General features: G+C 39.3%; 1 protein-coding gene across 1 annotated transcript; it reads left to right on the forward strand.

The window, feature by feature from the left end:
• Positions 1-908: 908 nt before the first annotated feature.
• List (Lithium-inducible SLC6 transporter) lies at positions 909-5,003 on the forward strand. The gene is made up of 7 exons (XM_018105350.3): positions 909-1,534; positions 2,266-2,640; positions 2,721-2,910; positions 2,967-3,249; positions 3,327-3,503; positions 4,618-4,718; positions 4,801-5,003. Exons 1-7 carry the CDS (start codon positions 1,041-1,043, stop codon positions 4,870-4,872), a joined length of 1,692 nt encoding a protein of 563 aa, XP_017960839.1. The 5' UTR covers positions 909-1,040; the 3' UTR covers positions 4,873-5,003.
• The last annotated feature ends 11,549 nt before the right edge of the window (positions 5,004-16,552 follow it).

A 16,552-nucleotide genomic window follows, 5' to 3' on the forward strand; every position in this document is an offset into this window, starting at 1 on the left:
GATAGTAGAAGAGATAATAAAGTCTTATCTGAAATTGTAAAACTCAAATAAAACAAAATAAATAATAATAATAATAATAATAATAATAATAATAATAATAAGAATAATAATAAAAATAAGAATAAGAATAAGAAGAATAAGAATAATAATAAGAAGAATAAGAAGAAAAAGAAGAAGAAGAATAATAAGAAGAAGAAGAATAAGAAGAAAGAAATAATAAGAAAAAAAAAAATAAAAAATAATAATAATAATAATAATAATAATAATAATAATAATAATAATAATAATAATAATAATAATAATAATAATAATAATAATAATAATAATAATAATAATAATAATAATAATAATAATAATAATAAAAATATAATAATAAAAAAAATAATGATGACAAAATTATAATTATACAAATAATAATAGTAAGAAATAAAAACGTATATAAATATATATAAAAATGTATATTTAATTTAATGTGAGAAAAATAAAGAAATAACTTAGCTTTTAAGCTTCATATGCTAAAATTTCACACACCATGATGTCTAATGTCTATATAACAATCATAGCATTTGATTATTATAACACTAATTGAATAAGTCGAGTGACAAATCTAATGCGCCACAATGATAAGCTTACAAGTGTAATACAGCTCGGCGTAGTCTTGGATCTTCAAGAGCGTAAACTGGCAATAAACATATGCACTCTAATCAACGATTCGCACGTCTGCGATGCTGCGACACCTGCCTCAACTGCCCCACCTGCCTCAGTTGGCGCTTGGCCCGCATGGCATCTTTTATTAGAGCCAATTAAGTGAAATACTACAAATAGACATTGAGATAAAGATAAACACGAGATACTGGCAGAAACCAGATAAACATGAATACACAAATCTCACACTGGCTGGCGATTGTAACTGAAATCAGCTAGAGCTATCTCAGCGGTTGCGGTTCACTTGAGCTAAATTGCTTCGATGTGTGGAATCAGTTGACAACGCGACCTCAAAGTGTGCGCAGTGCAGTGAAAAGATCAAATTATCATCGACAATGTCGCGGAAGCAGGCAGAGCTCAAGTTGGACGAGCAGCAGAAGCCGAAGGAGGAGTGGGGCAACGGCTTGGAGTTTCTCTTCTCCTGCATCTCGTTGTCGGTGGGGCTGGGCAACATTTGGCGCTTTCCCTACATTGCCTTTCAGAATGGCGGCGGCACCTTCGTAATACCCTATTTGATAGCACTGCTGGTCATCGGACGGCCCGTTTACTACCTGGAGATCTCGCTGGGCCAGTTTCGTGGCGGCGGCGTGCTGCGCGCCTTCGATCTGGCACCGCTGCTCAAGGGCGTGGCTGCCGGCCAGGTGCTGGCCACAGGCGCCTCCATCACCTACTATTCGAGCATCATGGCCCTAACACTGCGTTTCCTGCTGGCCTCGTTCAGCGCCGAGCTGCCCTGGAGCAGCTGCCGGCCGAGCTGGGGCAGCGACTGCCACGATGGCAGCTCGGCGAATGCCAGTGGCAAAATGTCACCAGCTCAGCTGTATTTTGAGTGAGTGAAGAGTGTGAACTGTGAGAGAGAGAGAGAGGGAGAGAGAGAGAGAGAGAGAGAGAGAGAGAGAGAGAGAGAGAGAGAGAGAGGGAGCTGCAGATGCAGTAAATTCCCTAGAGAGATTTATGATAAGTTTTTTTGCTCTTTGCTCTCAATAATTTGAATTTCTGCCGTTTCGAGTTATCGGGACTCGACTGAATATATAATATAATATAATATAATATAATATAATTTAATATAATATAATTTAATATAATATAATTTAATATAATATAATATAATATAATATAAAATAATATTATATACATAATCTTTTCAAATTAACATAGTCGAAATATGAACATTTTCCCACCCAGAAATAGTAATATCTTTTGCATCTAATGTATATATTAATGTCATTAGGCTCCGGCAAATCAATAATACAATTATATGTATATCATTATATACACAGTATATACAATATTTGATCTACTTATATAGATAAAGTATATATATATATATTATAAATCATTAGAAATGCCAGACTTAATAGCATTCCTTTAATCCTCAGAATAGGGCTACCAAATGACATAAAAACATATATTTATATACAATTAATATAATAAACCAATATACATATATGTATTTTTGACATTTCAATCTCTGTGCATACATTAAAATCCAAGCAAATCTCGACTGCACTCTAAATCTCCCAATCTCATTTCCATTTCTCTATAAATCCTCCAAAACAGACGTGAAATCCTCCACGAGCTGCCCAACTTGGATGATGGTGTGGGCGTGCCCAATTGGCAGCTCGTCGCCTGCTTGGCTGTGGCCTGGCTCATCATTGGCGCCGTGCTCATACGTGGCATCAAGAGCAGCGGCAAGGCCGCCTACTTTCTGGGCGTGTTTCCGTATGTGGTGCTGGTGGTGCTGCTGTTGCGTGCCGTGACGCTGCCCGGCGCCTGGTCTGGCATTGTCTACTTCTTCAAGCCACAATGGCAGGAGCTGCTCAATCCGCTGGTGTGGTATGCGGCTGTTACCCAGGTCTTCTTCTCGCTGGCCATTTGCTTTGGCACCGTGATTACGTACGCCTCCTATAACAATTTCCATCGCAATGTGTACAAGTAGGTGCCATGAATGGACTTGACTCAACACGGTCCAGCTCCCAATCTCATCATCTCCCAATCTCCATCTCCATTTGCAGCGACATTGTTATCATCACAACAATGGACTCGTGCTCCTCGATAATTGCCGGCTGCATTACGTTTGGCATTCTGGGCAATTTGGCCAAACAGACGGGCATCACGGACATTGGCAGCGTGGTGAAGGGCGGCACTGGTCTGGCGTTCATCTCGTATCCGGAGGCGATTGCCAAATTTGAGTATGTGCCACAGGTAAGCTATCGAGAGGAGGGGGCGCCGTGTGCGCTTTAAAGCACAACTACCTAAAGATGTTCGCGGTCCTCTTCTTTCTGATGCTATTCGTCCTAGGCATTGGCAGCACCGTCGGCATGGGCTCCTGCATCTTACGCGTCATCCGCGACCAATTCGGCAAACGTGCCGGCCCCAGCTGGGCCCTAGCTGGCGCTCTCGTTGCACTCGGCTTTGGTGTGAGCATCGTCTATGTGACGCCCGGCGGGCAGTTTATAGTCAATCTGATCGATTTCTATGGCGTCTCCTTTACCGCTCTAATACTCGCCATCGGCGAGCTGCTGGCCGTGGCCTGGTTCTATGGTACGTTTTGTGTTGACTGTGTTAGCTCTAGCATATCCTTTCACTAACCCCGCCTCCATCTTCTCGTTTCGGTGCAGGCGCGCGTCGCTTCTGCGCGGATATCAAATTCATGATGGGCATCGAAACGGGCTGGTATTGGCGCCTGTGCTGGGCTTACATTACGCCCGGCCTGATGGCCGCCGTTTTGCTCTATACGCTGCTCAACATGGAGGAATTGACATACAAAGGCGTGCCATATCCACGCATAGCAAACGGTAAGCCATTTCACAGTCCACTGACAGCACTAGCTGGAACTGTTTGTAGCGTGCACTCGAGGAATTTGGAAATATATATAGGGCCATCCCAAATGCACTCATTAATTGGGTATTGATTTGTACGGCTGGAATGCCCTCATTATATGGCCCATCAGTCAGCTTATTATTGAGATTAACATCTAAATATTTAATGCATGGCTAAAATTGATTGAGCATTGTAGCCAGGCATTGGGCTATGGAGCTGCATATATCAATAATGAATTCGTGCATTAAACTAATGGATAGCAGATAGTTTTCGCTCTTGATATATGCTTGCTAATGTACTGTATAGCATTCCCTAGTCTGTCAAGTATAATAAAATATTCCATCTAGTGTTCGTCAAGCTAAAATACCTTGTCTAAGGTCTATTAAGATACTTAAATCTGATATACTATAGTTGGGAATGAAGTATATTAGTAAATATTTTTAGTTATCAGTTGGGTAAAATTATATCGATATATATCAAGCATACAGACGACTTTTAACTAGAAATAAGTAAATAATAATTAATTTAGAAATTTATTTTTTTATTTCAAGGCCACAAATTATTAATAACAATAAACTATAATAAGTAAATAAATAAATGATATATTTGTAAATTTATAATTTTTTAAAGAAGTTCCTTCTAAATTTAAAAAAAATTCAAATTAAATAAAACAAATATATAACGAATATACCTAAACATTTTTTTATTTTAAAAGTCGATATAAAAAAAATATCATTTAATATAATTTAACAATAAAAAAAAATATAATTATATACATGTTTTTTAATGAAAGTCGAAAAAGTATTTAAATTCAATTAAATAATAAATAAAGAATATATTTTTAAAATTTGTTAGATAAAAGTTGATAAAAAATATTAAATTTATTAGAATAATAAATGAAAAATATATTTCTAGATTTACTTATTTTTTTTAAACGTTCATCTGCCATTAGTAAGTCCATTCCATATTAATTTCATTTAAATTATACTTTTGTTTTCTATTTTATTAATATTAATATAATATTATTAATATTAAATGTAAATTTATTATAAATTTATATATATTTATTTAAAATTTATTTACTTTCAGTCTTTGGCTACATTTTGGCTGCCTTGGGCCTATTGCAGCTGCCCGGCTGGGCTTTCTATGCCTATTACAAACAGCGTAAGAATGGCAGCACTTTTTGGGAGGTAACTAAACGCAGCTATTAACTATCAATGCAAACATCTCTAAAAATATCTACTTTAATATTCAACAACCATTCTCTTTCAGCGTCTTTGCGCGGCCAGTCGACCAGCCGAATCCTGGGCACCAGCCACAGCACAGCTGCCGCAGCAGCAGTAGCAGCGCTTGCCATCGGCTGACATTGCGTATACGTAATGTGTTTAGAGCATGTGTCAAGTGCATGTGGAAGTGTTTAAAGCACGAAAAATGCAATCTTTTGACACTGTCCAAAAAAAGAAACAAGAAATAAAGTCAAGCCAAACAACAAAGTTCATTGTGTGCTGGGTGTGTAAACACACACACACAGCAAATTTACTAGAAGAAACAAAAAAAAAAAAAATAGAAAAAAATTGAAAAAGCAAAAAAACTAAAAACTTTATAGAGACACACACGCACATTAAATACTCTTTGTGACATATTTTGTGCCGTTGGCTGCCTTTTTGATTATTATTATTAATTTAATTTCCCAGCTAAAAGCTAAAGTTTTTTTTTTTTTTTTGCACAAAGTTTTTAACAACTAAGTGAATAGAATATGAATGTGACTGCATTTTATAGAGTTTCTAATGAAAGCGCTGCAAAATTTTAAATGCTGTAAATGCGAGAGTATAGAAAATGCTGCTGCTTGCCAACTAGAGCGACAACAACAACAACAACGAGAACTGGGAACAACTTGAACAACAAACAACTCGAACAACAACAATATGGATAAACTGAGGGAGCAGCCAACTGCAAACGCTTTTAATTACCCCAGGGCGTGCCTTGTGCCACGTCAACAGCATACAGCATGCAGCATACAGCATGCGGCATGCGGCATGTGGCATGCAGCTATCGTGCCCGGGCACAGGATGTGGCATGTCAATGGGTGGGCGAAATAGCTAAAGCAAATGGCAAATGAAAACTCGAATATGCGAAGCTCTAACTGAAGCTGGGCTTTGTGTGTGCGAGAGTGTATGTGTGTGTGTGTGTGTGTGCGTTAGCTTGAAATGCCAGACATGTCGACAATGCGGAAATGCGCAAATATCAAATGAAAACAAGCGACTGAAATGTACGAAACGTTAAATAAAACATTTTGCCCATCCATTGTTCAACTCATTTAGAGAGAGAGAGAGAGGGAGAGAGAGAGAGGGGGAGAGAGAGCGAGGGCAAGCGAGTTTGATGTGGCTGAGCTGCTGCTGTGACACGGGACAACAAATCAAAATGGCGCACAAATGGCCATAGCTTGCATATATGATTGTAAATGTGCGTGTGTGTGTCTGTGTGTGTGTCTGTGTGTGTGTCTGTGTGTGTATGTGTGACAAAAGTTGAAATGTAAATATGCAAAAGCGAGGCGTGCGAAAAACTCAGAGTTCGGCATTGCAGCGCTTTTAACATATGACAGCGCATTGAGTGTGTCTGTGTGTGTGTGTGTGTGTGTGTGTGTGTGTGCCAGTGTCTGCTTGTACGTGTGTTTGTGTGTGTGTACGCGCTTCAGTTGTCAAAAAGTGACAGTGTTAAATTTTTTGCGCTTCTCGTGAGCCCTAGCAAAGCGCTTTTCTTGCCGCCTTCATTCACAGCGCTTGCCAGCAACAACAACAATAACAACAACAGCAGCAGCAACACTGACAACAACAACAACAACATCAAATTGAAGTGTGTGTTGACTTTGACTGACGCGTTGTTAGCCGTGAAGTGTGGGTGCCCGGCGACGTCACAGCCTTCTGGCATTGCGTGCTCTTACAGCCGGCGCACCCACACAAGAACTACATACACACGCACACACACACACACACACACACATACATGTATATACAAAGACTTACACAACATATATAAATGGACTACGTCAAGTTGGTTGCGTTTTTGAATACCCTGTAAAAGTGTTGAGCAGTAGGGAAGATTTAGTTTCAATAGTTCTCTTTAGTTTCTAGTTTCTGTAGCTTATATAGCTTCCACAGCTGCTCCCATATGACTTCTATATTCACTAGAGTTTCTCTAATTACTATAGCTTGTATATTTTCTATACATGCTCTACTTTATATAGCTTCGTTAGCATCTTCTGATATGGATGATAATTTGTTTATAGCTTCTCTAGTTTCTATAGCTCCTTCAATTTCTTTAACTTCTATACTTTCCATATTTTCATAGCCGTATAGCCTTATGACTTATATAACTCTTTCAAACATTTAAACTACCGAAGCTTAAGCAATTGCTTTGCTTAGAACAACAAGACTCTTACTCAGCTGCAAAGAGAACACTCCAATGAGAGTAAAACTTAAATTCCAGGTGAAATTTATGCATTTTTCAGCTCTTGATAAGATTTATTAAGTTTATTTTCTAGCAAGAGAGAGAGAGAGAGAGAGAGAGAGAGAGAGAGAGAGAGAGTGAGAGAGAGTGAGAGAGAGTGAGAGAGAGTGAGAGAGAGCGAGATAGAGGGAGATATAAAAGTACATAAAATATATGAAAAGCTATGCTGTTGAAGCAAACAACTTAAAGGCAATCTAAATTTCTACGCGTTCTGCCAATAATATCTAAAGCTCAACTTCCCAATGCTCTAGACATAACTAATAAAGAATAAATGTATCTTTATAAACGAAATATATAAGTAAAGTTCTTATATATAAACTATACATAACCAATAAAAAAAATACTCTAATCAATATTTAAGTTATATAAAAAGCAACAAATTATCAATCCATTATCAAACTAACTGATTCCTAAACAAGCTATATCGACCCAGAATCTTTACACAACTCTAACATATTCTATATCAACTAATTTAGCATAAATATTTACAGGGTATAGCGGCATCAAATCACTTTACCTCGTTTTTCGTTTTCTTTGTTTATTGCTTTAACGATGCGCGTAAATCTTGACATACTTTTCTATCCAACTAGGGCGACGCTAGCAGCCAAAGGGCAGGCTTTACACATATACTGACACATGCACACACACACACATATATATTCATACACTCACACACACTTTGCCACTTGCGCGCGCTTTATTAGCAGCGCTTGTAGTTGGCAAGCCAACAGCTCATCTCAGCCATAAAGTATGCTTCATATGCCATGCAGCTGCCACGCACACACACACACACACGCACTCACACACGCACGCTCATATATTAGACAAGTGGCACAGCTGTCCACAGTTGACTGGCCATTCATTCAATTCCTGCATCCATTTATGCAAAGTGGCCCAAGCTGTTCAGAAGTCTACCAGAGCTCACCTGCCCACCTGCCCACCGCCTGCCCACCTGCTCAAGAGCAAGTTTCGGACATGTGCCTGGTACTCTTGATTATGAATATGAAAACGACTCCGAGAGCTGATGGCAAAAATTTGTTGATAAAATTCTGATATGCACTTCTTGGGGTACTCAAAATAGAACGAGCTTTGCTCGCTTTATAGACATGCAGCTAAAACGTTTATCGTGTAGCCACACCGAAGACTTTGTCGTCCAACGTGTTGTATGCTTAATGCCAGCAACCAAATGAACCAGAAAAACTGGCTGCAACTTGCTTGGCTTATGGCCGACTTGAAGGGCCAGTTAAGTGCATAGAAATTTCAATTTCATTGCATTGACGCTCGAATAGAGCTGATATCGATGTGAGCTCATTTCATATGTGTTGTCCTTGTCATTAGAAATTAATGGCCAACCACTTGGCTAACTGCTGTCCAATGCTAGTTTGTTAATTAGCTAAAGTTCTTGTTTAAATATACATTATGCACTCTATGTATTTGTATGTGTGTGTGTGTGTGTGTGTGTGGGCTGAGAATTTGTCGACTTCCAATTAAATCAAACTTTGCTAAAGACTTGCCCAGCTATTATTATTGGTTAATTTGGTCTAGACAACATAAATTTTTGTTGCTGCTTGCTCTTGGGTTATTATCTAATTTACGTCTATTTTCGACCAGCGACTGTCGCTTATCAAAGTCACAATAAATAAAGAGAAAATCGCTGATGAACGCCCACACGCTACGAGCTCGCCTGGTCAGACGTTAGATGTCCCATCCCCCAGCCGTGGGTCCGTCGCCTTGCTACTCCCTTGACGATTTGTGAGGTCTGCGCTAATGCCATTCCAAAGCCAATTACGCTTATTACATAATTTAACAATAAGAACAACAGCAACTGGCATTTAGATAACCTAAACAAATGCTGTTTAGCGATGTCAGCAAAATACATCATAATAAATTAAAAAAGAAAAAATTCCAATCTGTATGTTGATCGAAAGTCAAATACTCTACCGAAATGGAATAATACTATCGGCATTGTAATAGAGGGTATGGAAGAAACTGATATAGATACTATAATAGTATATGGTAATATTGATAGTAGTAGATAAAAATAGCTCTAATTAGCAGTAGAAAGTAGTAGATAGCAGAGAAAATTAGTATACAGAAATAGTAGTAGATAGTAGCAGTGCACAGAAAAAGGAGTAGATGATAGCACTATATAGATATCGTAGTAGTTAAATAAGGTATACAGAAATAGTAGTAGATAATGGCAGTATACAGATATGGTAGTAGATACATACAGTATACAAAAATAGTAATAGATAGTAAAAAAAGTACTCTGAAATAGTAGCTGAGAATAACAGTATACAGAAATAGTAGTAGATAGTAGCAATATACAGAAGTAGTAGTAAAGAGTAGCCGTATACAGAATTAGTAGTAGAAAGTAGCAGTTTACAGAAATAAGAGTAGATAATAGCAGTACACAGAAATAGTAGTAGATAATAGCATTATACAGAAATAGTAGTAGATAGAACTTGTAAATAGTAGCATTAATAATATATCATGATTGTTATGGTAGTAATAATTGACTAATACTAATTCTGGTAGATATAAATAAATGTATTATAAATGTATTATAGTCTGGATCGAAAGTATTCCTTCTAGCGTAACGCTTCATATGACAAAAGAGTAGTCAGAAGGGTATGAAAAAGAAAAGAAAACATAAGGACAACCCGAAGAGTCCCTGGAGTGCTTCAACCGAGAATTGGGCCTCGTACAGTTGGGAAATATAGGCGTTTGACGAGAGCAAGGGAAATCGGTAAAGTGAATAGGGATTTGAATGACCAGCAACAGAAAAAGAAATAGAAACACAAGCAAAAGAAGAAGAAGCAGCAGCAGCAGGAGCAGGAGCAGCAGCAGCAGGAGCAGCAGGAGCAGCAATAGCAACACAAAAGTAAAGTCAAACAATTAAGAAGGCCTAAAAGCCGTAAGAGCTGCCACAGTTTTTAGACAAAAGCCGCACCCCATTTGCCACACCCAGGCAACTAACTAATGCCCAACCAATAGATGGAAAACAGAAAACGAGAAAAAAGAGCAGAAAATAAATGCAAGGGAATTGAAAGCAATGCGTGGAGCCAGAACCAGAACCAGAGCAGCTGGAGCGGGATTCAAAAGGAGTTGGCATGCGTGCTGACAACATAATGCGAATAATGTGGAAAATATTTTCCATGTCTGTTAATGTCTGTCTAAGTGTGTGTGCGTGTGTGTGGGGGGGGCCAGACACCAACGAAAATCAGCGACAGTGAAATCCTATTAAGAAGTTTGCTATCGCAAATTAAAATCTAAATGCGTCAACCGAATGACGGCGACGTCTGCGCCGCGGGGGAGGGTACGCTGAGGATACGCGCTGGCTCAAGCAGAACAAAAGACGCTACGCCCACAGCAGCTGGCACGCCCACGTGCACACATTCACTAAGGGAGTCGTCTGCTTACATTTTGAATTATAAGCAAGCGAAAAATTTAATAAAGGTTGTCCCAAAATATGCACGCCAAGGCGAAAAGGCAGACTCAAGACGACCGCAAGACGTCGCGCAAGGCAGTGGATGGGAGGAGATGGGAGGGGGGAGGGGGAGGGGGCAGGACAGAGGTGTGCTGGGCCAGGGTGAGGCGCTGATTGTAGGTTTGACGAGGACGCGAACGTGGCACAGACTATGACAATGTCAAAGAGTTTGTGCACGCAATGTGGGCGTGGCAGCTGTGGCCCTGGCCCCACAGCAACAAGAACAAACGCAAAGTTTTCACTTTTATTTAAATACCCTGCAGCAGGCTCAATTCGCTATAAAGGAAAATTGTGAAAGTTCCTAGAGCTTATATGTGTAGAGTCTATAAATATCCAAGAGCTGCAAAGGTTGCATACTAATTAATATTAAAAGTTATTCCGGCTCTAGATGTTGCCTATTGAAATCAATTAAAAGTTTTTTTTTTTAACTTTATAAATATATATTTTATATTTACAGTCTAGCTTTTTATACATTTGTATTTATAGTCCAGCTTTACGTCAGTAAAGTAAGTGCCTTTACTTAAATATATAATATTCCTAGAGCATAGTTCTGATTCTCAGTTCTCTACTTTCAAATGGCCATAAAATTTAGCTGTTTTTCCAAACCCAGAAACCTTAAACATTTCAGTTAGAGTATTTTATAGTCGTTCACTTTATACGTACAAAAACTCATATTCGTTTTTCATTTTAACTGCCAAATGGCAAAAGTTTTTCATTTTTTCTTTTCGTGGCCTTTGTTTTCTTGCGTTGCCATTCGCAACTTTAAGTCCTTATTAAATTGTCTGTGAAAGTGTATATATATGTCTTTCTCACTCTCTCTTTGTGCGTGTGTGTGTGTGTTTATATATGAGTTTTAGCTTAGCCAACAACAGCAACAATTGACAGCAAAACAAACGATTGTCATTGTCAAGTGTGTGCGTCAACCTTTGAACCCGCCTGCGAATGTACAGCCTTAAAACGTGTCTGAGCCATACACACACACACACACACATACACACACACACACACACACATACACACACACAGCCTGACTGGTGTTATCCCTTTGTGTGAGACAGCTCGCTTTAAATTGTATTGTTAATTCTTTTGGGCTAACCTCTTTTACGTCAATCCGATTTCGGACCCCCAAACAGGAAGAGAGTACGGAAGGAGCCCAAAAATGGGTAACAGAACTTTTCTTGTTTAGAGCCTTTGTGCGCGCTATGCAAACACTGCCTGCCAGTGACAACAATTGTCATTTGACCGCCCTCAACTCATCTCTGGCTCCAAGGCATCCCTTGAAGCGTTCGGCTTGAATTTGGAACAGTTTGTGGCAATTGAAACAATGATAGGGCCATAGCAAAAGTTACCTTTAAATACATCTCTATCTACCTATAGTCCCGCTATGTCTACCTCTGATTCACTATCTCCCTCACTCTCTCTCTCTCTCTCTCTATCTCGCTGTCTCTGTCTATCTCTAGCTCTGGAACATCCGCTTCTATTTGTAGCGTTTTTTTTACACCATTTGCATATTCCTATGGAGCACAGTTTCCGGTTCCTCTGCTCCACTCCATCTCCATCTCTCCCTCTGCCTCTGCCTCTGCCTCTCCCTCTCTTTCTATTTACCTTACAGCATTGTTTACTTGGCACTGCTCCATTCGGTACCTCAATGCGCATAAATCAAGCGCCAAGCACAAATATTTTGCCAGCGACAACAAATATATAATGACCCCTCCATACCCCCAACTCCCTCATACCTGTACAGTTGTACCCTCTCTCTCCATCTCTCTCTCTCTCTCTCTCTCACTCTGTCGTGCTTTTTAGACCCAGTAATCTATGCGCTGGCTGCTGAGTTTGTCCGTCGCATTGACTGCATTCACAGTTATCGCATTTCCTCCCATAAATACTCTTATTTGTAAGATAATACAAAATTGTCTTCCCGTTTATTGAGTGTTAAATCGAAGGATCTATTGCTGCACAAAGTTATTTATAAATATGATTATACTATTGTTCGATCCAGTTATTGTTTTTAATAAGAATAGTTGTCTCTGATTTTTTCTTCTTCTTTGAGTTGCATTATTCTTTAGAAATCATATTTGATTTCAATCAATAACTTGGTGAAGTGAAGTGCCTTACAAATTTCATATCATTTACTATCGTCTTGTTCAATTTACCTTTTCTCTTTCAATGTTTTTGTAAGGTATGTAAATGGGTTTGTCGCATGAAGTCCTTTATAAATTGAGGCCCATTTGTTATAAAATGTTTGAATATTTTTGGTTTACTTTGAAGCTTATTCCACAGAACTCATCGATTCTTTACATTTATATACGATTCTATTTTTAGACTCAATGCTTTTGTATTTCATATTATATATTGTGAATTCCATATTTTATATTTCACGTTTCATTGTTCATATTCCATAAATCCTATTTCATATATCATATTTTTTATTATAATTTTAATACTTAATATTTTAATTTTAATATTAAATAGTTTTATTTATATACTTTATTATTCATCTTCTATCTATATTCCTCCTAAATTTCCTCTATTTTTCTTAGAGTATTCCCTCTTCTGCTTATCTCTGTATTCTCATATTCGCCCCATTATTTGTCGCTGCGGCTGCTTTAGTTTTATTTCTTACTTTTTTCTATTTGCCTGCGCTTTGCTGATTTCATTTTGATTACGGCAAATTGTTTTTAGTTGCTGTCGTTTTCCGTTTTCCATTTCCCTACTCTCAATATATATGTATTATGTATATGTCTATGTATGTGTATATTTATTTCCATTTAAGCTCCAAGTGCGCTCTTGCCATTTTTTGTTTTTATTTGTGCCCATTTATTTGCATTTCTTGCATAATCATGGTTTATTTATATTGCTCTCTATCAACGATCAGCACCATAATTACTTTTCCTGCTCATATAGCCATGGGCATTGCCCAATACAATAATATCGCCGATAACTCCAATACAAATAAATATGGCGTGTGACCTTAGTGTGCGCAAGTTCATCAAATGTGAATAAACATTTCGTTGTTTGCAGTGTAATTTGGACCGAGAATAAATGAATACCGTTAACGGTAAACGACTTATACAATGGATTATATGAATATTGGATAATGGTAATAGCGCCAGGTGCTCGACTACAAGCTACCGCGTAATTACTTTTGCCATAAGCCAGCCAGTTGGCTTATTGTACAACACCTCATATAGGGCCATTTTTTTTTTTTTTTTTTTTGTTTTGGCCAACATTTTCTAAAGCGTTTTGTTCACCGCAAAATGCGCAAATTGCAGCCACAATTTTTTTATTTTTTGCATTTTTAGTTTTATCCAAACTCTCGCATAACAAAAGAATTGGTCGAGGTCACTGGGTACGTGCGAGGGTTTTCAAAATGGCGTCCAGCTGAATAACAACGAAAACAAAAACAACAGCAAGAACTTCACCCAAATTAGTCGCTCTGCATGCAGTTTTTTGTTCTATTTCCCGAATTGGAGGCTTCGTTTTTAGTGCCATTTATTGAAGGCCCCTTGATGCAGCCGCAAGTTTTTAATGAAATCAACTTTTAAAAAACGAAACAGTTGGAGAGCCCCAGAAACCCGTTCAAGTGCGGCAAGGATTACTGCCGGCAACGCTGCCGCAGCCCCATTGGATGCCTAATGAGCAGCCGACTTCAGTTTAGTTTTTCACTTCACCTTAATTTGCGTCTGGGTTTTTGCCGTCTACTCTTTGGCCTGAGTGCAGGCTGTTTGCAAATTTGAGCACTCCTCTGTCTGGCAGTGTCGTGATCCGGCTCCTGCGCCTGCTCCTGCTGCTGCTCCATCACTTCATTCGCTAACGTTGCATCGTTGTAATGCAAATTGGTTTCTGCAGCGTCTCCTCACATCTCTCATGTTGGCCCAGCTGTCACGTTGACATTTGACATTTCTCTATGCATTGCTGCTTGTTCAGATATCAATTTTAAAAGCTGACAAATTGCAATGAAATGCGTTGCAAATTGAAGTGAAATATGATAGAGTGGGAGCAATAGAGAGAGAGAGAGCGAAAGAAGGAGAGATGGATGGAGTTGGGTGACGTTTCTATCAGGGAACAACTAAACAAATTATTGCGTGGCCCATTGCCAATGGGCATGGCAAATATGTATGTGTGTATGTGTGTGTGTGTGTGTGTGTGTGTGTGTGCGGGAACATTAATGCGAGCTGACTTATGTCATATTCATGGCAGCCAGTCACACATGCCACACCCACACACACCCACACCTACACACACACACATGCACACGCGTGCAGTGGGTGCGCTTCGATTAAACAAACCTACTCAAATATGCAGTGACATTGGAGCAAAGACAAAAGCCAAGCGTCAAGGCAGCTGAACGTTTCCCCATATATGTATGTATGTGGAACAATGGCACGCATACATACAGACACTCATCCACACATACACATTAGCCCCCTACTCGTTGTACATATACACAAGTGCAAGTGCCGTGACAAAGGTCAGAGACAGTTGCATAACATTAAAATGGGATACGGATGCGGCTGCTTTGTGTGTTGGCTAATTAAAAAAAAAAAAAGAAGAAGAAAAAAAAAACATCTAAAGCCTGCCTATTGCATAAGCCAAAAACAAGAGACGCAAAGCGAGCAGCAGCTATCTGTGACAGCTGTCCATGTACATATATGTGTGCCTGTGTCTGTGTGTGTGTTTATACTGGAAATTGTCAACGCAACACATGCAACATGAACGACGCTCAAGGATATGCATACAAACAAACAAAAAATCAAGCCTCTCTTTGTGTGTACGTGTGTGTGTTTGTGTGCGAGTAACGCTTGCGTAACGTAAAAGTAGCCTTGAACTGCAGCCTGTCGCTTTCAATGGATTTGCATTCCATGCGCTGCACACACTCACACACACACACATACACACGCACAGACATTACCAAGGGTGACCTTGGTGTGAGCCAACGCCAGCCGCAAATGATAGTTGGAGTGAGCGGGAGCAAGATAGGGTTATGCTTTCAAACGGCATTAAACGCACACACAACCACGCGCGAGAACAGAGACCAGTGTATGTGTATTTGTGTGGCTGTCAAGCCACAACCGAAATGTCAGAAAACTGTCGTAAACTTTTGCCTAATTGGCGCTCAAACAAATACAGCGCAAGCGACAGAAAGAGAGAGAGAGAGAGAGAGGGCGATAGAACGAAAGGAAGAGCATAGTAAAATGTAACGGCAATAGCGCAACAACAGCGCACAATGTTAAATGCAACTGTGTTAGCTAAAAGGAGCGCGCACAAATCTCGTCATTCAATGCGTTCGTTCTCTGCAATATAATAACGGTTAAGCACGCAGAGTCAAACGGCAGCAGCGACAGCACAAAAACAAAAAACGTGCAGAAAAGCAAATGTGCAAGCAGCAGGGCAGGCAAACGAGCAAAGCGAAACAACAGTTGGATAATGACGTCAAATGAAACGCAGAGAGTTTCGGCGAGCAACTGAGCTTGTAAAAGAGAGAGCGAGCGAGATAGACTTAGCGCAAGCTGCTTAAGAGGGTTGCCAGATCAACAGCAGCAGCAGCACCAGCAATAATAAGAGTTGAAAAGGGTTTCCTCTGCCTGTCCGCTGTATAAATAGAATAAATGCTTAACTATTTATTATACAAATACGCATTAGCTTTAATGTTCTTTTTTTTTTTGCTTGGTGTATATTATGCATATTATATTGTCTACCATTGCCCCAAAAGTCAGACGCATGCCAATCAGTCAATTAGAGGAAATATACGCACACATGTATGCATACACACATATGTATATGCTAATGGCTTAAGCTGCCTTGTTATTTGAGTCACCCTCGCTCACACACACACACACATCTATACATACATATACGCAGTTCAGGCATCTACGCGTATAGCTGGCACTGCCTCTGTCGCTGTCGCTGCCCGGCGAGCCATTTAATGGCCTTTTCACTCACACACACATTCAAACGGCATAGCCCCTCTCCCGCTCCCACTCTTTCGGTTGGACCTTTGAAATCGCTATTTGGTTATGCTGGCAG

Source organism: Drosophila navojoa, chromosome 5 (assembly GCF_054131105.1).
Source record: "Drosophila navojoa isolate 15081-1374.11 chromosome 5, UAZ_NAV_1.0, whole genome shotgun sequence".
NCBI classification, from domain to species: domain Eukaryota; kingdom Metazoa; phylum Arthropoda; class Insecta; order Diptera; family Drosophilidae; genus Drosophila; species Drosophila navojoa.